The following is a 22,888-nucleotide window of genomic DNA, read 5'->3' on the forward strand; positions in this document are numbered from 1 at the left end:
TATGATTTGAAAATTTTATAATACTAATGGAAAACAAAAGCTTACTTTTTCATTCATAATGTACAATATTGATAGAAGCAAGACTGCTTATTGGAATATACATAGATTTTACAAAAATTTAACGACATCCTTGAGATTTTGTCACCTTCTCTCGTTGTATATCTGTACTGTAATGTTTGACAGGCTGCACAGTTCAGTAGTATATATATATAGAAGTATTACATATATGTATTGTCTATATAGATAGCTTCCCAATAAACATTTTTGTTGTAAATTGGTTTGAGGTCAAATGGAAATCCAACTTGTTCTCCAAATTCCAATGTTTTTTATCCACTGTACCTCCATTGGAGAACCAACCCATTCTCAAACAAAACGGCACATTTTTTATACGTAAATAATCTTAGTTCTCCACTTGAGAAGTTCTTCGATATAAATTTGAACTCCAACATCAATCTCCAATTGGATTCAAATGAAAAAGAAAACTCTTCTAGAATTAAATTTCCCATCCCAATTGAATAAAAATAACAGCGTTGTATATTAAATTGGTTTCAGTTTAATAAAATAAACATAAATTAAAATAAGTAGTAATTCATTTTACATTTTTTTAAATAAATTAAAAGTATTTAAAAATTTTAAGTAATTGTAATTCATTAATTCGATTCTTACAAAATCTTAAAAATTGTTTGCACCAAAGCTGAGATATTTTTTTTTCGCGCTCAAAGCATCGAGAAACAGAAAAATGTTAAACATGTGGGGGGTCAACCGGAGAAATTCTGAGATAATTGAGGTTATGTACGCGAAAAACGGATTTCCTCCACTTTTGAGATCTTGTACAGGGTACAAAAATTTTTGGTGATTTCTTTCTCCAATCATATCATTTATTACTACTCTTAGCCTTCAATTCAAGAAGTTACGATCTTAATTATGAACTCTTTTCGCAAAGTTACAGCTATTTTAAGTTATGTATCAAATTTCAATGCACTTTTCATAATTTAAAATAGCCATAACTTTACGAAAAGAATTCGTAGTTAAGATCGTAACATCTTGAATTGAAGGCTAAGAGTAGTACTAAATGATATGATTGGAGAAAGAAATCACCAAAAATTTTTGTACCCTGTACAAAATCTCAAAAGTGGAGGAAATCCGTTTTTCGCGTACATAACCTCAATTATCTCAGAATTTCTCCGGTTGACCCCACACTTTCTTTTACATTTTTCTGTTTCTCGATGCTTTGAGCATGAAAAAAAAATATCTCAGCTTTGGTGCAAACAATTTTTAAAATTTTGTAAGAATCTAGTTAATGAATTACAATTACTTAAAATGTTTAATGATTATTATAGAATCATTAAATTAATGCAATAAATTAATAATTTTTTATTTAAATTCAGTAGCATTCTCCTTCTTGCTGTATTGCATTTTTTTCACCAGGCGGTTGTTGGCTTGATGAAAGAAGGACATATTAGTCCTTTCAAAGTCCTCATCGGAAGAGTTGGCAAATTTTTGATTGTAAGCCTCTGAAATAAAAAAGATTTGAATTATAAATTAAAATAATAATGGACATGTAATAGTTACTTTTCAGCGCTCCCGTTGTACTGAGCACTCTAATAGATTTCTTGTTGGACGTGCCCTTCCAAGTGAAGTGCCTGGCAGCTTCATCGCTCATCACTTTTCGCCACACCATTTTTAAGAAGCGTATGGAATTGCCACAAACTATAGTTTGAAGCTCAACAACCTAGAGAAAAAAGAGAGTACGAAGTATACAGTTGAATAGAATATATAAATAAAATAGTTTATAAAGCTCTTATAGTAGAATTCTTTTTATGGAAATGCCGTTTTAAAAAGCTTTATATGAATCAATGTACATATCGTCGCTCTCTAGCCAGAAACATGAATGTGCATTTTTTGTAAATCGAGTTAATGGGTTCACCTGTTAACAAGCGAGCAACGATACATACATGTTGGTATATAGTTTACGTTATATACTATACGTTATTTTATATATATATATATATATATCGTTAGCTTAATGTGAAAATGTGCTAAGTCAACTTTTACGAATTTTACAGGAATGGTTGGGTTAAGTTACACCAGTGACTTTAGGGACCCTCCCATCATATACCAGCAGGCGCAAATTGCTTGGTCTTCAGGCTTTGCATGACAGATCAATTTGAATCTCACTCATGCTTGCCTATAATGTAATAAACGTTATGCTTCATTGACAGCCGAGGCTCTGGCGACCCCAAGTCTTCATGGAACTAGTCGGTGGGCAGGACGGGATGGCCTAGAAGGTTTAATGTGGTCATATAAATCGCTCCCGAGATAGTCGGCCTAGTGCTTTAATAGTGCTTTGTTACCGGAACGTACCGGATCTATATGCGGCAAAGGACCATCAACAGCGGCACAAAGCCTTCGGGGAGTGTCTTTATCGTTAATACAACAACAACAAAGCATATACTTTAAGACTGAATGAATAAAATAAGTAAATAAAATGCGTGCACAAAGAAATGAATAGTAATTTAGATTGACATTATTGACTGGTTGGCTTAGCACATTTGTTTTAACAGCGGCCGACTTAGCACATTTACACATCATTGCAAACAGCACGTAAAAATTAAAATATTTTTTTCTTGTGATCGATGTATTGTGAATTCAGTTTTGAAACTGCATCAAAATACAATTAAAAAAAAAAAAGTGACTTAGCACATTTTCACATTAAGCTAACGATATATATATATATATATATATATATATATTAGGGTGGCTTTTAAAAAGGATGTTTTCGAATTTCTTTGCTTCCAGGGGCTCAAACTGTCCAAAAAAAAATCCATGAAAATTTGAGCTCTTAATAATTAGTTAATTAATTTTTCACTGAGTTATAAGATTTTAAAGAAAAACAAAAAAATCCATGTGATTTTCATACAAAATTTAAGTTGGCGTGCGGACTATCTAAACGTTAATACATATTAAGAGCTCAAACTTTAAGGGAATTTGTTTATATTTTTTTGGAACCGTTTGAGCACCTGGGAGCAAAGTCATTCGAAAACATCACAGTTAAGGGCCACCCTAATATATATACTATATAAACCATAGCCGAAATCAGATAATTTTTACGAACTCACTAGGTCATTAAACTTGCTTTCAGATGACTGTATGCGTGATTCAAACTCCATGAAATGCTCAACTGTCTTAAATGGCTCCTTAGGAAGTATGGCTTTGGTTGCGGCACTTTTTCTCGTTGCGTTGCTTTTTGTTTCCTCCAGGACTCGTTTTAAAAGTTTTTGGGTTATTTTGTGTTCTGTAAATAAAATAATATTAGTTAATTTATAAAGCTTTCTTTCACACCTATGTACTAGTTTTAATTTTTTATTTACTATACATGATTTTATTATTTATTAACCTTCTAAAATATTGTTTTTCATATTTTGCATCGACGTTTTTAAATCATTTTTAAATTCTTCCAAATCTAGAAAGCGATATAACAATTTGTTAGGAAAAACACTTTTTTTTTTAAGAATTACCATACATACCTTGTTTCGTTAAAAGTTCTTCTTCTGTAGTGTTCGAAAATGATTTATTTAAGTCCATATTGAAATTCTATAAATGCATAAGTGGAATAAATAAAAATTTATTCGATTCATAGCTTTCAAACATAACAATTTTACTTTCTATTTGATCTAAGGGATGTTTGAAATGTGAGTTGGAAAGTTTTAAGGTTTCGCTATATTTTATATTAAAATTTGATGATATAATGGGTGTTTTGAAGAAGTCTTTCAAATCCAAGACTTCCCTCCCTGAAACTGCGTTTTGGAAAATGCTTACAATTTGATATATTCTATCTCTCATGCAGTAAAAATTGTCAGGCCTTTTTGTGGAGAAGAAATATGATTTCGTGGTAATAGATTTTATTGGCCCACTATTCAATTTTCGTTTATAAATTTTATTGCAAGAGGGATTAGACAATCTTACACTTTCTTCTATAATTCTGTTGTAAATTTGCGCTGCAATTTGGTTTTTCTTTTTACATTTCCTTTTAATTTTATACAAAAGTTCTCAAATTTGAAAGCGCTTATTGATTCCAAAGAGCCGTAATGCAGTACACCACTTGCTAAATGTGTGAGGCAGTGAAAGTTGAAGGTTAACAATTTTTTGTCGTAAAGACGTCCAACGTTTTTTACGAATTCAGTTGAAAGTAAGTTAGCACATTCATTTTTTTCTATACACAACTTTGAATCTAATAGAATCCTAACTCCTAAACTTAGTAACAAAAAGTGAGTATAGCGTTCATCATCTAAAATGTCAGCCAGTACAAAAATACCTGTGTATAAAAGAAATGGCCTTAATTCGGTGGCCTTAAATCTATCTATTTTATTTAAGCTTCGGGGACGCCTTGCGAATTCTTTGGGCATTTGGTTGCTCAAATATATAAGTTTTTTATCCAATAATTTTATTGTTGATGTTGATAAGGAATATATTTGTCTTTTTTCCCTAATCAAAGCTATAACCATTGTTTTCATGACCCCCAGGCAGACAACATGCATATAATCATTTGGAAATGATTTGACAATGTCTATCGGCAATTTTTCTATAACCATTGGCTGATCTATATTATGATGGTCGGTATCTCTTCTCGATCGAAAGTTTGCATCAGTTCGAGGATCGTGAGCTTCATTTTCAAAAATAACTCTGTGATCTACCCAGTCCCCTTTTTGGGTACATTTCAAACAACTAAAGTATCCTGAATGCCCTTTTATGCCAAGAATATACGCTCTTGCTGGTGCATCGCATATAAATGCTCGACATTTGACGGAAAATATTTTAGTTTGGAAATTCAACCCTGTTTCCATTAATTCACATAAATCTTCTATGAACTTTTCTAAATACGTATTGGGACACTCTGGTTTAGTTTCTCCACAAAAAGCACCTGCAACCATAACATCTGGCGTCCCATTGACATTTATCAAAATGGGCCAAGTTTGCAAACCCGAACTTTCGGATAACGGGAGACCATCAACATTTATATTCAGGCTGAGCTCACCAGAATATGAAGAATATTTTACCAAAAAATCAGTTAATGTCTCCTTAAGCCCGTAATGTACATATTCTCCCGAACCCATTTTTTCTACGGGAGCAAATTTTGGAGTCGATTTCAGAGTTCTCACATCTTTTGGAAGCCCACATATGCGCTTACCCAATATATTTAAAAGGCTATTGGCAGCTTCATTTGTAATATTAAATTCTACTGCCCAACTAGCTAACTCATCATTTAAGTTGGGCAAATTATCAGCAATCTCTTCTCAATCGCTTTCGGAGGAAGTTTCTTCACTTGAAAAGTTTTCCAAAAGAGTATTGCATCCAGCAGTTGATGTGGAAGGCTCCATTGGCAAATTTTCAACTGTTGGCGAGCGCTTCGACAGCAAAGCCACCACCTGCCTTACCTCACTTCTAACTTTCTTACTTCTATGCATTTTATTTGTTGCACATATGTATATTACATTAATTTAACACTTACAATATTAAAATTGGCTACTTCTCCGAAATATATAAACTAATTTGCTTTTTTCACTACTTTGAGTTTCCTGCTATCCAATCTTTTGACAGATGATTTGCCAGCATTGCCACAAACATAAATGAAAAAACGTGTTACCATCTGAAAAAATTTTTAGTAATACCTCAAATTGACCTCCAAAAGCACTCAATTTGAAAACTAACTTTGGAAAAACCATTTGATCTCCAATTGTTGTAAAAGTTGGATTTCCATTTGAGAACTACATATTTCTCAAAGGTTGGAAAAAATTTGTACTTGTGCATATTAGGTTGTAAGTGTCGGTTTTAATGGCTGTGTAGGCATGTATGCATCTGTGAATAACGTTTAGTGGCAAGAATGTATTGGTAATTCCTTCGGGTGTTGTGTGAAAAGCGGGCGAGGGAAACCTGCCGTTCTACTTCGGGGATGGCTGTGCTTAATAGCCGAAATAAAATATAAATTATTGCTTGAAGTGTCCAAGACCGAAAAGGAGGTCTTACTCATAACTAGTGCGTGAAAAAAATAATACAAATTTTTTTATAAAGTGCACTTGTGAAAATAGTTGAATTTTTTGTACTTAAAGTGACCGCAAGTTTACGGAACCGGCCACCGGTACATACCGGATCTGCAACAAGCTCAAATTTCAATCAGTTTCTTCAACCCTTCTGTAATTTTATACTTGTGTTGCCCCCAGCGGGTTAGGGGATCAGAATATACCCGCGGTAGGTATGCCTGTCGTAAGAGGCGACTAAAATACCAGATTCAAGGGGCTGTGTAGCGCAACCTTTCAGGTTGCCAGCGCAATATATAGCTTCTCCAAACCCAATTGTCAACCTCACCTATCCGCGGCCAATCCTGTTTCACTAACAGACGAGGCTCTGGCGACCCCAAGCTCCTCATGGAACTTGGGGGTGGGGAGGGAGGGAATGGCCACATAATCGTTCCCGAGATGGCCGGGCTAGCCCCTTAATGGTGCTGTGGTACCGGAGCGTGCCGGATCTGTATCCGGCAAAGGACCATCACATCGATAACACTCCCCAAAGCCTTCGGGGAGCAGCCTTTTCGCTACAACAACAACAACCTGCATCAAACTTTAAGGTAAGTAAAAAGTACAGTTTGTTTAAATAAAATTAAATATAAAATATAAAAATTTTATAAAACCTAAAATTTAATTACATCTAAAATTTGATCAAATATAAAATTTAATTATACCTAAAATTTTATAAAACCTAAAATTTAATAAAATCAACAATTAAATTATCCTAAAATTTAATAAAATTATAAAGTTAAATAAAATCTAAAACTTAATTAAACCTGAACTTTTTTATAAAGTCTAAAATTTATAAAAATCATAAAACTTAATAGAACCCAAAAGTTAATAAAATCTAAAATTAAATTAAATCTAAAATTTACTTAAACTTAAAATTTTAATAAAACCGAAAATTCAGTAAAATCTAAAATCTAATAAAAGCTAAAATTAAATAAAACCTAACATTAAATAAAATAAAAAAAAATTTAATAAAATTCTAAATTTAATAAAAGTCAAAATAAAGAAATCCTAAAATTAAATTAAACTTACAATTAAATTAAACCTTAAATTTAATAGAACCTAAAATTAAATTAAATCGAAAATTTACTAAAAACCAAGAATTCAGTAAATCCAAAAATTTAATCAAATCTAAAATTAAAATAAACATAAAATTTAATAAAACCTACAATTAAATGAATCCTAAAATTTAATAAAATCTATAATTTAATCAAATCCAAAACCTATAAAATCTAAAGTTTTATAGATCCTAAAATTGAATAAATTCTAAAAGTTTATAAAATCTAAAAAAATTAAGTAGAAACTAAATTAAATAAAATCTACAATTTAATAAAATCTAAAAATGTAATAAAACTTAAAATTAAATAAAACCTAAAATCAAAGAAAATATTAAACAAATAAAAAAAAAAAAATAAAACAAATAAAACCTTAAATAAATCAAGCGTTATAAAAATACTACTATCTGATAAAATAAATTAAACCAAAATCAATTTAAGAAAAAAATAGTATTGTTCATTTTCTAAATAAATTAAATGTATAACAACTGTAAGGTTTTGTTATATTTCTATCACAGTTCCCCACCCGGCGGGGTCATCCCTGGACCGCATCCACCCAAGAAGTTTGAAGTTAATTTAATTGCATGGAAGCCGACGGGAAACCCACATAGAGGAAAAAACTTAGATATTAAACACACAAAAAAACAAGTAAGGAAGGCTAAGTTCGGGTGTAACCGAACATTACATACTCAGTTGAGAGCTGTGGAGACAAAGTAAGGGAAATCACCATGTTGTAAAAGGAACCTAGGGTAACCCTGGAATGTGTATTTTAAGAGGAAGTGGGCCATAGATCTATAGATGGACGCCATTTAGGGAAATCGCCATAAAGGTGGACCAGGCCTGACTCGAGAATTTGTTTGTACGATATGGGTATCAAATGAAATGTGTTAATGATAATTTTAAAAGGGAGTGGGCCTAAGTTCTATAGGTGGTCTTTTCGAGATATCGCCATAAAGGTGGACCAGGGGTGACTCTAGAATTTATTTTGTACGATATGGTTATCAAATAAAAGGTATTAATGATTATTTTAAAAGAGCGTGGGCCTAAGTTCTATAGATGGACGCCTTTTCGAGATATCGCCATAAAGATGGACCAGGAGTGACTCTAGAATTTGTTTGTACGATATGAGTATCAAATGAAAGGTGTTAATGAGTATTTTAAGAGGGCGTGGGCCTTAGTTCTATATGTGGACGCCTTTTCGAGATATCGCCATAAACGTGGACCAGGGGTGACTCTAGAATTTGTTTGTACTATATGGGTATCAGATGAAAGGTGTTAATGAGTATTTTAAAAGGGAGCGTGCCTTAGTTCTATAGGTGGACGCCTCTTCGGAATATCGTTATAAAAGTGGACCTGGGTTGACTCTAGAATGCGTTTGTACAATATGGGTGTCAAACGAAAAGTGTAATAAGTGTTTTAAAAGGGAGTGGGCCTTTGTTCTATGGGTGGACGCCTTTTCGGGATATCGCCATAAAGGTGGACCAGGGGTGACTCTAGAATGCGTTTGTACAATATGGGTATCAAATGAAAGGGTTTAATGAGTATTTTAAAAGGGTGTGGGCCTTAGTTCTATAGGTGGACGCCTTTTCGAGATATCGCCATAAAGGTGGACCAGGGGTGACTCTAGAATTTGTTTGTACGATATGGGTATCAAATGAAAGGGTTTAATGAGTATTTTAAAAGGGTTTAGGCCTTAGTTCTATAGGTGGACGCCTTTTCGAAATATCGCCATAAAGGTGGACCAGGAGTGACTCTAGAATTTGTTTGTACGATATGGGTATCAAATGAAAGGTGTTAATGAGTATTTTAAAAGGGAGTGGGCCTTAGTTCTATAGGTGGATGCATTTTCGAGATATCGCCATAAAGGTGGGCCAGGGGTGACTCTAGAACTTTTGTGTACGATATGGGTATCAAATGAAAGGTGTTAATGAGTATTTTAAAAGGGTGTGGGCCTTAGTTCTATAGGTGGACGCCTTTTCGAGATTTCGCCATAAAGGTGGACTAGGGGTGACCCTAGAATTTGTTTGTACGATATGGGTATCAAATGAAAGGTGTTAATGAGTATTTTAAAAGGGCGTAGGCCTTAGTTCTATAGGTAGATGCCTTTTCGAGATATCGACATAAAGGTGGACCAGAGGTGACTCTAGAATTTGTTTATACGATGTGGGTATCAAATGAAATGTGTTAATGAGTATTTTAAAAGGGATTGGGCCTTAGTTCTATAGGTGGAAGCCTTTTCGAGATATCGCCATAAAGGTGGGCCAGGGGTGACTCTAGAATTTGTTTGTACGATATGGGTATCAAACGAAAGGTGTTAATGAGTATTTTAAAAGGGCGTGGGCCTTAGTTCTATAGGTGGACGCCTTTTCGAGATATCGACATAAAGGTGGACCAGGGGTAACTCTAGAATTTGTTTGTACGATATGGGTATCAAATGAAAGGTGTTAATGAGTATTTTAAAAAGGAGTGGGCTTTAGTTCTATATGTGAACGCCTTTTCGAGATATCACCATAAACGTGGACCAGGGGTGACTCTAGAATGTGTTTGTACGATACGGGTATCAAATTAAAGGTATTAATGAGGGTTTTAAAAGGGAGTGGCCCTTAGTTGTATATGTGAAGGCGTTTTCGAGATATCTACCAAAATGTGGACCAGGGTGATCCAGAACATCATCTGTCGGGTACCGCTAGTTTATTTATATATGTAATACCACGTACAGTATTCCTTCCAAGATTCCAAGGGCTTTTGATTTCGCCCTGCAAAACTTTTTCATTTTCTTCTACTTAATATGGTAGGTGTCACACCCATTTTACCAAGTTTTTTTCTAAAGTTATATATTGCGTCAATAGACCAATACAATTACCATGTTTCATCCATTTTTTCGTATTTGCTATATAATTATGGCATTTTTTTCATTTTCGTAATTTTCGATATCGAAAAAGTGGGCGTGGTCATAGTCGGATTTCGGCCATTTTTTATACCAATACAAAGTGAGTTCAGATAAGTACGTGAACTGAGTTTAGTAAAGATATATCGATTTTTGCTCAGGTTATCGTGTTAACGGCCGAGCGGAAGGACAGATGGTCGACTGTGTATAAAAACTGAGCGTGGCTTCAACCGATTTCGCCCTTTTTTACAGAACACAGTTATCGTCCTAGAAGCTAAGCCTCTACCAAATTTCACAAGGATTGGTTAATTTTTGTTCGACTTATGGCATTAAAAGCATCCTAGACAAATTAAATGAAAAAGGGCGGAGCCACGCCCATTTTAAAATTTTCTTTTATTTTTGTATTTTGTTGCACCATATCATTACTGGAGTTGAATGTTGGCATAATTTACTTATATGCTGTAAAGATATTAACTTTTCTTTTAAAATTTGAATTAAAAAAAAATTTTTTTAAAAAGTGGGCGTGGTCGTTCTCCGATTTTGCTAATTTTTATTAAACAGACATAAAGTAATAAGAGTAACGTTCTTGCCAAATTTCATCATGATATCTTCAACGACTGCCAAATTACAGCTTGCAAAACTTCTAAATTACCTTCATTTAAAAGTGGGCGGTGCCACGCCCATTGTCCAAAATTTTACTAGTTTTCTATTCTGCGTCATAAGTAGTAAGGTTTTGTTATATTTCTGTCACAGTTCCCCACCCGGCGGGGTCATCCCTGGACCGCATCCACCCAAGCAGTTTGAAGTTAATTTAATTGCATGGAAGCCGACGGGAAACCCGCATAGTGGAAAAAAACTTAGATATTAAACACAAAAAAAAAACAAGTAAGGAAGGCTAAGTTCGAGTGTAACCGAACATTACATACTCAGTTGAGAGCTGTGGAGACAAAGTAAGGGAAATCACCATGTTGTAAAAGGAACCTAGGGTAACCCTGGAATGTGTTTGTATGACATGTGTATCAAATGGAAGGTATTAAAGAGTATTTTAACAGGAAGTGGGCCATAGATCTATAGATGGACGCCATTTAGGGATATCGCCATAAAGGTGGACCAGGCCTGACTCGAGAATTTGTTTGTACGATATGGGTATCAAATGAAATGTGTTAATGATAATTTTAAAAGGGAGTGGGCCTAAGTTCTATAGGTGGTCTTTTCGAGATATCGCCATAAAGGTGGACCAGGGGTGACTCTAGAATTTATTTTGTACGATATGGGTATCAAATAAAAGGTATTAATGAGTATTTTAAAAGAGCGTGGGCCTAAGTTCTATAGATGGACGCCTTTTCGAGATATCGCCATAAAGATGGACCAGGAGTGACTCTAGAATTTGTTTGTACGATATGAGTATCAAATGAAAGGTGTTAATGAGTATTTTAAGAGGGCGTGGGCCTTAGTTCTATATGTGGACGCCTTTTCGAGATATCGCCATAAACGTGGACCAGGGGTAACTCTAGAATTTGTTTGTACTATATGGGTATCAAATGAAAGGTGTTAATGAGTATTTTAAAAGGGAGTGGGCCTTAGTTTTATAGGTGGACGCCTTTTCGGAATATCGTTATAAAAGTGGACCTGGGTTGACTCTAGAATGCGTTTGTACAATATGGGTGTCAAACGAAAAGTGTAATAAATGTTTTAAAAGGGAGTGGGCCTTTGTTCTATGGGTGGACGCCTTTGCGGGATATCGCCATAAACGTGGACCAGGGGTGACTCTAGAATGCGTTTGTACAATATGGGTATCAAATGAAAGGTGCTAATGAGTTTTTTAAAAGGGTGTGGGCCTTAGTTCTATAGGTGGACGCCTTTTCGAGATATCGCCATAAAGGTGGACCAGGGGTGACTCTAGAATTTGTTTGTACGATATGGATATCAAATGAAAGGTGTTAATGAGTATTTTAAAAGGGCGTGGGTCTTAGTTCTATAGGTGGACGCCTTTTCGAGATATCTCCATAAAGGTAGACCTGGGGTGACTCTAGAATTTGTTTGTACGATATGGGTATCAAATGAAAGGTGTTAATGAGTATTTTAAAAGGGAGTGGGTCTTAGTTCTATAGGTGGATGCCTTTTCGAGATATCGCCATAAAGGTGGGCCAGGAGTGACTCTAGAACTTTTGTGTACGATATGGGTATCAAATGAAAGGTGTTAATGAGTATTTTAAAAGGGTGTGGGCCTTAGTTCCAGGGTTGAGTCATTTTGAAATGAAACAAATCAAAATAAAAAATAAAAAATTATTCATCATTTTAAATTTTTTGATTGATGAATAAAAAGTTATTTTTTATTCAAGCATTTCTTGAATAATGAATAACATTTTCTCGTTATTCAAAATATTCTAATTGATGATAAACGCCCATTCTTATTTTTGCAAATTTTGAATAAAAAGTTGAGTTATTATTCATTATTTACAAAATATGAAATAACAATAAAATTTTAGTTTTTATTCAGTTATTCAAAAATAAAAAAATAAACCACCGAGATGCCCTCAAAATATACCCATATGCGCAACCAGTTCGCGTGTAGTTCTGAAGCTTCTTAGGGTAATATTGAGATGATTTTGGTGAGTATTCGCGGGGTTTTTTGGCGGCCGTTTGGGTGTAATTTCTGGGACACTTTGGCATGGTTTAGGGGAGTACCTCGGGGTCCTCCCGGGGTCATTCCGTGACCTTTTTGGGACTCCCTCGGGATCATTTGGGGGTCATTCCGGGATGATTTTGGGGACTCCCTCGGGGTCATTTCGGAATGGTTTTGGGGAGTCCCTAGGGGTCATTTCGGGGTCATTTGGGGGTCATTTCGGGATGGTTTTGGGGACTCACTCGGGGTCATTTGGGGGTCATTCCGTGACCTTTTTGGGACTCCCTCGGGGTCATTTCGGGGTCATTTCGGGATGGTTTTGGGGAGTCCCTAGGGGTCATTTCGGGATGGTTTTGGGGACTCACTCGGGGTCATTTGGGGGTCATTCCGCGACCTTTTTGGGACTCCCTCGGGGTCATTTCGGGATGGTTTTGGGGAACCCCTCAGGGTCATTTGGGGGTCATTCGTGGGTCATTCCGGGATCTTTTTGGGGACTCCCTCGGGGTCATTTGGGGGTCCTCCCGGGGTAATTCCGGCATCTTTTTGGGGACTCTCTCGGTGTCATTTTGGGATGGTTTTGGGGAATCCCTCCGGGTCATTTGGGGATGGTTTTGGGGACACCCTCGGGGTCATTTTTGATACTTTCGGGATCAGTTCGGAACCCTTCCGGGATCCTGGAATCCACACGAAATTAATATGGACCCTTTTTATTTGCAGTAATTTTATATATACATACAAACATATGTACATACATATATACTTTTTTCAAATCAAATAAAATTTTTTTTTTACCTATGAGATGTACAGGTTTTTAACCTTGATTATACACTCAAAAACTACATATTTTAATGTTAAAAGTATGCTACTAAAGTGTATTGAACTACATATATACATATATCGAAGCCCGAATGGAATATCACCCAATCTCGGCTGCCGATTTGAATGCGCCACATCCCAGAAAACTTTTAAAACAAGGAACTTTTTTCCAAGAATGTCATGACCCCGAGGGAGTCCCCAAAACCATCCCGAAATGACCCCGAAATAACCCCGAGGGAGTCCCCGAAAAGATCCGGAATGACCCACGAATGACCTCGAGGGAATCCCCAAAAAGATCCCGGAATGACCCCCAAATGACCCCGAGGGAGTCCCCAAAACCATCCCGAAATGACCCCCAAATTACCCCTAGGGACTCCCCAAAACCATCCCGAAATGACCCCCAAATGACACCGAAATGACCCCGAGGGAGTCCCCAAAACCATCCCGAAATGACCCGAGGGAGTCCCCAAAAAGATCCCGGAATGACCCCGAGAGAGTCCCCAAAAAGATCCCGAAATGACCCCCAAATGACCCCGAGGGAGTCCCTGAAAAGATCGCGGAATGACCCACGAATGACCCCGAGGGAGTCCCCAAAACCATCCCGAAATGACCCCCAAATTACCCCGAAATGACCCCTAGGGACTCCCCAAAACCATCCCGAAATGACCCCCAAATGACCGCGAAATGACCCCGAGGGAGTCCCCAAAACCATTCCGAAATGACCCCGAGGGAGTCCCCAAAATCATCCCAGAATGACCCCTAAATGACCCCGAGGGAATCCCCAAAATCATCCCGGAATGACCCCCAAATGACCCCGAGGGAGTCCCCAAAAAGGTCCCGGAATGACCCACGAATGACCCCCAAATGACCCCGAGGGAGTCCCCAAAACCATCCCGAAATGACCCCGAAATGACCCCGAGGGAGTCCCAAAAAGGTCACGGAATGACCCCCGAATGACCCCGAGTGAGTCCCCAAAACCATCCCGAAATGACCCCCAAATGACCCCGAAATGACCCCTAGGGACTCCCCAAAACCATTCCGAAATGACCCCGAGGGAGTCCCCAAAATCATCCCGGAATGACCCCTAAATGACCCCGAGGGAGTCCCCAAAAAGATCCCGGAATGACCCACGAATGACCCCAAATGACCCCGAGGGAGTCCCAAAAAGGTCACGGAATGACCCCCAAATGACCCCGAGTGAGTCCCCAAAACCATCCCGAAATGACCCCCAAATGACCCAGAAATGACCCCAAGGGACTCCCCAAAACCATCCCGAAATGACCCCCAAATGACCCCGAGGGAGTCCCCAAAATCATCCCGGAATGACCCCCAAATGACCCCGAGGGAGTCCCCAAAAAGATCCCGGAATGACCTACGAATGACCCCCAAATGACCCCGAGGGAGTCCCCAAAACCATCCAAAAAATAACCCCCTAATGACCCTGAAATGACGGCGAGGGAGTCCCCAAAACCATCCCGAAATGACCCCGAGGGAGTCCCAAAAAGGTCACGGAATGACCCCCAAATGACCCCGAAATGACCCCTAGGGACTCCCCAGAAATTACACCCAAACGGCCCCCAAAAAAACCCGCGAATACTCCCCAAAATCATCTCAATATTACCCTAAGAAGCTTCAGAACTACACGCGAACTGGTTGCGCATATGGGTATATTTTGAGGGCATCTCGATGGTTTATTTTATTATTTTTGAATAACTGAATAAAAACTAAAATTTTATTGTTATTCCATATTTTGTAAATAATGAATAATAACTCAACTCTTTATTCAAAATTTGCAAAAATAAGAATGGTCGTTTATCATCAATTAGAATATTTTGAATAACGAGAAAATGTTATTCATTACTCAAGAAATGCTTGAATAAAAAATAACATGTTATTCATCACTCAAGTTTTCTTGAATAATGAATAAAAATTTATTTTTTATTTTTTCGTCAATGGTTATTCAAATTTGTTGATAACGCCCATCCCTGCTTAGTTCTATAGGTGGACGCCTTTTCGAGATATCGCCATAAAGGTGGACCAGGGGTGTCTCTAGAATTTGTTTGTACGATATGGGTATCAAATGAAAGGTGTTAATGAGTATTTTAAAAGGGCGTGGGCCTTAGTTCTATAGATGGATGCCTTTTCGAGATATCGACATAAAGGTGGACCAGGGGTGACTCTAGAATTTGTTTATACGATATGGGTATCATATAAGAACTTTAGTTGCATCACCGGCATTTTGGATTTGGCCAGGCGAACTCACCCTCACGCTGGGGCGATACCACACTCCGACTCACACTAGTTACCTTTTTGTTTCCTTTTTATTTAATTAAAATGTACAGACACCTTTTCTTTTAGTTTTGGTCATAGAATAATTTTATTTGGTATTCGTCTAAAAAATCTTTTCTTTTTTTGGTTTCGCACAACCTTTCTTTTAGTTCTTACTATTTTAGGTTACACACGCACAACTTTTCTTTTAGCCTAGTTACACACTGAACTTTTAGTTTTACTTCTTCATCAGTTGCACACAGCTTTTCCTTAGTTTATCGTTTATCGCAACTTTTAAATTCTTCTTATCTTAGTTGTAGACAATTTTCTTTTAATTTAAGTTCACCGCAAACTTTTCTTTTATTACTTTTTAGTTCGCGCACTTGCGTCTGTATCCCCGGCTCAATTCAAACTGAAAACTGTAGAAAAAATACTGACGCTTCAAAAGCAACTTTGCCGGTATGCAAAAACGCATAACGGGAAAATCTTATGATGCGATGGCGTGATAGAGTCGACTAACGGAGGATTCAGCCAATCAGAATTCTTCGTCATTCGACTCTCTCACCCAGTAATGCCAAGTGCATACATGCATGGCTGCATCTTTTTTTATTAGAGGGGGAGTTGCCAGATTTAAATGCAGTTACCCAATTTGACACTACATCATCCCCCTTTAGAAAAGAAGAATTTGGCAAGGTGATCAGTCTTGCCACATTCTTCTTTAGGCTTTACTAGGGTTAAGATATAAATTTATAAGAAAATGAAATATGTAAAAAATAATGTTTTTAGTTTGAAGTGAACCGTTACTATTTATATGCTTATTATTAAATTGAGTAAATATATATTTATTAAGTATTTCAATCTAACATATGAATTTTGTACATTAGGCCGTATTAAGAATTAACATTAATAGTTTGTTTAGTTTGGCCTTCATTGGCGTGTTCTTAAAGTAGGTTTATATTTAAAGATTATTTTCGGCTATCAATTTAATTAATTTTTTGTATACGATTTTTGTGTACAATTTTTTCAATTTTATTAATTTCATCAAAAATTTTTACATTTGGTCCATCGATATTCTTTATTATGTAGGGACCTTGATATATATTTCTATGTTTATTTCTCGGTTCTGTTTCCACTAAAACCCTATCATTAATTTTAATTTCTAAAGGCTTAGCCGTTTTATCGTATAATTCTTTATTTCTAATTTTATGTTTATTAATCAAATTTCTTGCCATTTTATGAGATTTTTGCATTCTATATTTTAGTTCTTTTGTATAATTTTCTACATTATAGATCGGATCGATTTGTTCCTTTTGTAATTCATGTGGCATTGTAGATTTTCTGCCAAATATTAATTCGAAAGGAGTAAATTTATTATCAAAAACCGAACTACTTGTAGTATTATGTAAAAATGTAAAATACTTCAAATACGTATCCCAATCTGAATACGTTTCATCTAGATATGCACGTAAATATTCGTTAAAGACTCTATGGTTTCTTTCAACAGTACCAACAGTTTCGTGGTGATAAGCTGTTGAGAAATCATGATTAATTTTTAAAAGTTTTGTTAATTCCGAGAATAATTCATTTTTGTATTCCGTCCCTAAATCGGATCTAATGGCTCTCATTGTACCATATGTTAGTATAAAGGTTTCAAAAATAGCACATGCGATAGTTTTTGCTGATTTATCTGGTACAGCTACTGTTACCAGGTATTTAGAAAAGTCACAAATCATAGTAACAGCGAACTTGTTACCATAGTTTGATTCTGGAAGTGGACCTATTGTATCGATAATCACTATGTCAAATGGTTTACAGGGTGTTGGAGTAAGGACAAGATTTTCTTTTGTTTTTGGTTTCACTTTATTTAAAAGACATTTATTGCAATTTTTCACAAATTTCGCTATATCACGTGTCATGTTTTTCCAGTAATATTTAGTTCTTAATTTGGCATATAACCTTTTTGTTCCGCAATGGCCTCCTAACAGTGGATCTTCGTGATAAATTGTCATAAGTTTTTGTTTCTGTTCATTGTCTGTTACGGTCTCTACAGGGTCCGTCAATATTATTTGTAATGATTTTAAAATTTCATTTCCGCGGATTTTAAAATTCGTAATTGAAAAATTATTGAAAAAGATATCATTTTTTGGCCATTCTAATTGTTTAATATTGTGATTGTCGGCTGCTTTTTCCAGCCTCGAAAGTAACTCATCTAAATTCGTTATTTCGTTAACAGTCACGAGATTAAGCAAATTGTATTTTTTGTGTTTTAAATGCGCATAAATTTGTAAATTGAAGATCTCCTTATGTTTATTATATTGTATTGTTGATTTTACTCGCGGTATCTTTTTTGAAAAATTGTATGAAAATTTATCATAAACTTGTACTTTATTATCGTTAGAGGTCGTATCATTTAAACTTATTTTTTCATTTTGTAATTCTTGTTGTTTAGTTTGTGATCGCGTTTTAACGGCTAAAACGTGTTTTGTCGAATCTTTAATCTCGTCTATACTTATACGCGAAAGAGCATCAGCCACAACATTCGATTTTCCTTTAATATATTCAATTGTAAAATTGTATTCTGATAAATCTAATCTGATTCTAGAGAGTTTCGAGGAAGGATCTTTCATATTGAATAGATAAACTAATGGTCTATGGTCTGATTTTACCGTGAAATGTGTACCGTAGACATACGGCCGAAAATGTTTTATAGCAAAATGTATTGCTAAAAGTTCTAATTCTATGATTGCCTTTTTCTGTTCGGCTTTATTGAAAGATTTTGATGCAAAGCAAATCGGTAAGTCATTATCTCCATGCTTTTGGCTTAATATAGCGCCACAACCACTCTTAGATGCATCTACAGTGATAATAAATTCTTTTGAAAAATCAGGGTATTGTAATAATTGAGGAGACATTAATGATAATCTTAATTTTTCGAAAGCACTTTCGCAAGCATCATCCCAAACAAATTCAACTTTTTTCCGATTTAGACGATTTAAAGGGGCTGCCAGTGACGCAAAGTTAAGTATAAAACGCCTATAATAATTTGCAAATGCAACGAACCGCCTAACAGCGTCCTTGTCTTTAGGCTTAGTGTATTTTTTAATTGCGTCTATTTTTGAGTCATCTGGCAGCAGGCCTTTGGAGGTGCATTTATGGCCTAAAAAAGTTACTTCAGAACGAAGGAAATTGCATTTGTTGGGATTTAACTTTAAATTGAATTTTCTACAAGTTTCGAAAACTTTTTCTAAATTTTTGAGGTGATGTGTCTCGCTACATCCGATGACGATAACATCGTCAATGTACATAAAAGCTTGATTTGGCGAAATGCCTGAAAATGCTAATGACATCATACGTGAAAAAGAGTTTGGTGCTATATTTAAACCGAAAGGTAAAACTTTCCAACGAAAAGCTCCTCGATCTGTACTGAAAGATGTAACGTCTCTAGAATTAACATGAAGTGGTATTTGGTGAAAACCAGAAAAAAGATCTAAAGTCGAAAAATATTTGGCTCTGCCAAGATTGTCGAGTATGTCGTCTACGCGTGCCAACGGAAATTTGTCTGCGATAAGCTTTTTGTTGACTGCTCTGAAATCAACGCACATACGGTAAGACTTTTGGCCTGTAGGATCCTTTTTCGGCACCAAAATTAAAGGGCTGTTATAATTAGAAAAGCTGGGTTCTATTAAATCATTTCGCATTAAATTTTCGACTTGTTTATTAATTTCTTCACGTTGTGTATATGGCAAACGATAATTTTTTATATAGACTGGATTTTTATCAGTTAAACGTAGCTTTTGTTCGTAAAAGTTATTTAAAGTCATACGATCAGTTTTTAAAGCGAATACATCGGCATATTTTAAGCATAAATCTAGTAATTGTTTTTGAGCATAACCCGTCAATTGATTTTTCAAAATTTTCGTTAATTCCTCTAAGCGTTTTTGATCTTTTGAAGTTTCATTGATTTTGTAGACATTGTAGTTGGTGATATCTTCCGTTACGATATTGCAATTGTTGACATGTTTTACTTCGTCAGTAATATTTAAAATTTTTATAACTGGATTATTTGTGTCAACAATGCACTTTGCCGTAAAAACACCATTACAGATTTCTTGCGAGTCTACAAAAACAGGATTATCGCATTTTGGTAATTTAAATAACCGATAAACTTCACATCTCGGAGGAATAACTAAAGAATCGTTACTTGTGCCGTGTAAAATTGGTATATTTGCGTTATCTAATCCGGTATTAATGGTTATGCTATCGCTTGCGTAATTAATAATGCATTTATTAAATTTTAAAAAGTCTTTGCCGAGTATTCCGTCTGAAGGTATATTGAAATCGTCGTTAACTACATGTAAAGTATGCGGTATTAAGGATTTATATGCAATTAAGTTGGTTTTTAAGGTTCCTAAAGTTGAAATTGTTTCAGGCGTTACGCCTGTTATGTTTGTTATTTCGTTAGTATTAAAGTTACAATTTTGAGATAAACTTGAAATTTTGATTAAAGAAATATCTGCTTGAGAATCTACTAGAAAAGTACATGGTTTGTAGGAATCGCTACATTGAAGTTCAATAAAATCTGAATAATTAAGGTTCAAGCAGTAGATGGATTTTAATATTTTTGAAGAAGATTCGTTTAGTTGTCTAAATCGTGATTCCGATCCCCCAGTGTTCGCTCCTGAGGGTCGTTCACGTTTAAAGCGCGTACATTGGCATTACTTCGTGAATTTGAACGTCTATTATTATTAGCCATATCGTTACTACTACTAGGCTGATTGTTTCTATTAGTGCTATATCTGTCATTATTACCTCTATTAGAATTATTGTACCCGTAATTATTATTGTTGTAATTATTTCTATTTTTATTGTTGAATCTCGCATTTGGATTGTTGTATCTATTATTGAAATTATTACCTCTATAATTTCCTCGAAAACTATTTTGCCAATTACCACGAGTACGGAATGCTAGTACTTGTCTCTCTTTTACCTCATTATTACGTTCGACTATCATTTTTGCAACTACGTCTTTTGAGTCACTGAAGGTAGTTGAAGCCAGGATGGATTTGACCAATTCTGAACGAGTGTTCAACTTGCACACATTCACTGTTTGCTCTACGGCCATTTCATGTGCCTTGGCTTGTGTCATACCTTCAATAATCAAAGAACGTTCCAATGCGTCGGATAGTTCTTCAACGCGCTTAGCAAAGTCTGAGTAGTTATTATTGATGACATGTAAAGACGCGATTTTACTAGAAACAACTTTCGAGTTGTCGGGTTTTATTCTATTTCTCAAGGCAGTCTTTATGTCATCGACTGAATTTATTACGGTTGGTAATGCTTCGCGTGCTTTTCCCTCAAGTTTGGATTTCAAAAATGCAATAAAAGTACTATTTAAATTTTCATCTGAGAAGACTTCAATTAATTTTATTTTGTCGATAAAAGATTCTAATGCCAGTGGATCGCCGCTGTAGTTGTCCCTAATAATTGAGGCGCAACTGGTAATGAACACCTTTTTCTGTTCCGAGGTTGCCATGATTGAAATATTGTTATTCGATTGTAAATCTGAAGAATTATTTGTTGAAGGCAAATTAGAAGAATTTGAAGTAGAGTGAGAATTGGAAAAGTCAGTTCCTGACTGAAAATTGGAAGTGCTAGTTAGTAGGTTGTCTGAATTATTAGACGAATTTGCTGAAGGCTGAGTGTTTATAATATTAGTTACTGACTGAAAATTTGAATTATTATTTTCTGCGATATCTGAGTCATTAAATCCTAAAAAATCTTCTTGACGAGCTAGTGAACACCTTCCTTTAGAGTTTGATTTATCGCTGGAATTGCCCTCAGAATCGGACATGTGTTTGAAACAGGGTAATTTTATTGAAAATTATTTTAAAAGAAAAAAAAAAATTTTGTAAATCAGGTAAGAATTTTGTAAATCCGAGTATTATTTGAAAATCCTGTTAATATTTGTCGCGTTTGGTATGAATTTTATAAAATGGTAAGTCTGGTTAAGAAAATTATATAATTTGTTTTTTTTTTGAAAACAAAGGAACATCCGGTCTGCGGATTTTCTCTAAATTATAGGCTAGAGAAATGCCTACCCCCCTTCCGTGCCGAACTTAGTCGGACTTACCGACTGTCCCCCACTAGGTTAGCCCCGCTAGCTAACCAATGGACAGGCTGTCCTAAGAAGGACACTTGGTCTGTGGTTTCTCGCCCCCCAGAATGGGCTTTGCAAAAGGAAATAGACAAGCGTGTTCCGGTTTTATTTATTTTATGAAAAACCGAAACAGGCTGGTATATTTTGGTTTTATTTATTTATGAAAACCGAAACAGGCTGGTATATTTTTTTTCGGACTATTGGAAAAAAATATAAAAAAACCGCACTTGTTTCCACAAGCCTAACCAAGGGTTTTTTTTTTGTATCGCGAACGGACCGCTTTATATCAAAAAACCTTATCTTTTATCAAAAATCCTCTATTATATTGCGGACGCCCCGCTATTAATAAAATTTCCAAACTGTAAATTTTTACAGCAAGCGAAACGCTTATTTAAAAATTTAAATCAATGAAAATATTTTAATTTTCCATATTAAATTCACGTGGTTTAGATATAAGGCAAAAATTTCATTTAATGGCATATCCTAAATAGAGGGGAGTTCAGGATTTTGTGCAAATGGTCTAGCAAATGGTAAACCCAGAGTTAATGTTTTTTTTTTCTTTGGTTGTTTATTGTTTTTAAAAGAATTGCTTACAATTCATAGATTGTTATTAAATGCAAAAGATTCTGAACTGCCTTAATGTATTTAAAATTAGAAAAATTAAATTTTTTTTCTAATAAATAAATTCAATATAAAGTTAATTATTTTTAATAAAATATTTTTAAATTTTGAGGTAAATTTTTATTGATATTTAAATTCGAAAGGTAAAGTGATGAATAGGTATATATCGTGTACCTATATTATACGTATAATTTCGGAAAGAATTGATTGCAATATAAAAATTTATCGATTAGAAAATATGAGAAAAATTTGTGGATGAGAAAAACATTAGCAAAAAATATATTTTTTTTGAAAAATCTATTTTAGAAAAAATTTTGTTTTTCATATAAGTGATAAAAGATATGAAAGGTTACATACATATATTTGCTGCTGTCGGTCTGGTACTGC

General features: G+C 35.2%; 1 protein-coding gene across 1 annotated transcript in view; it reads right to left on the bottom strand.

Annotated features, from left to right (window-relative positions):
* Nucleotides 1-1,374: 1,374 nt before the first annotated feature.
* LOC137235281 (uncharacterized) overlaps nt 1,375-22,888 on the bottom strand; it is a 49,625-nt gene continuing 28,111 nt past the window's right edge. The window contains exons 4-8 of the mRNA XM_067758337.1: nt 3,528-3,594; nt 3,398-3,463; nt 3,120-3,295; nt 1,573-1,732; nt 1,375-1,514 (exon numbers count right to left, since the gene is read on the bottom strand). Of these exons, the coding sequence (XP_067614438.1) occupies nt 1,375-1,514; nt 1,573-1,732; nt 3,120-3,295; nt 3,398-3,463; nt 3,528-3,594 (609 nt within the window). The remainder of the gene's footprint in view (nt 1,515-1,572; nt 1,733-3,119; nt 3,296-3,397; nt 3,464-3,527; nt 3,595-22,888) is intronic.

The sequence above is a fragment of the Eurosta solidaginis genome, chromosome X (genome assembly GCF_040869045.1).
Source record: "Eurosta solidaginis isolate ZX-2024a chromosome X, ASM4086904v1, whole genome shotgun sequence".
Classification (NCBI taxonomy): Eukaryota; Metazoa; Arthropoda; class Insecta; order Diptera; family Tephritidae; genus Eurosta; species Eurosta solidaginis.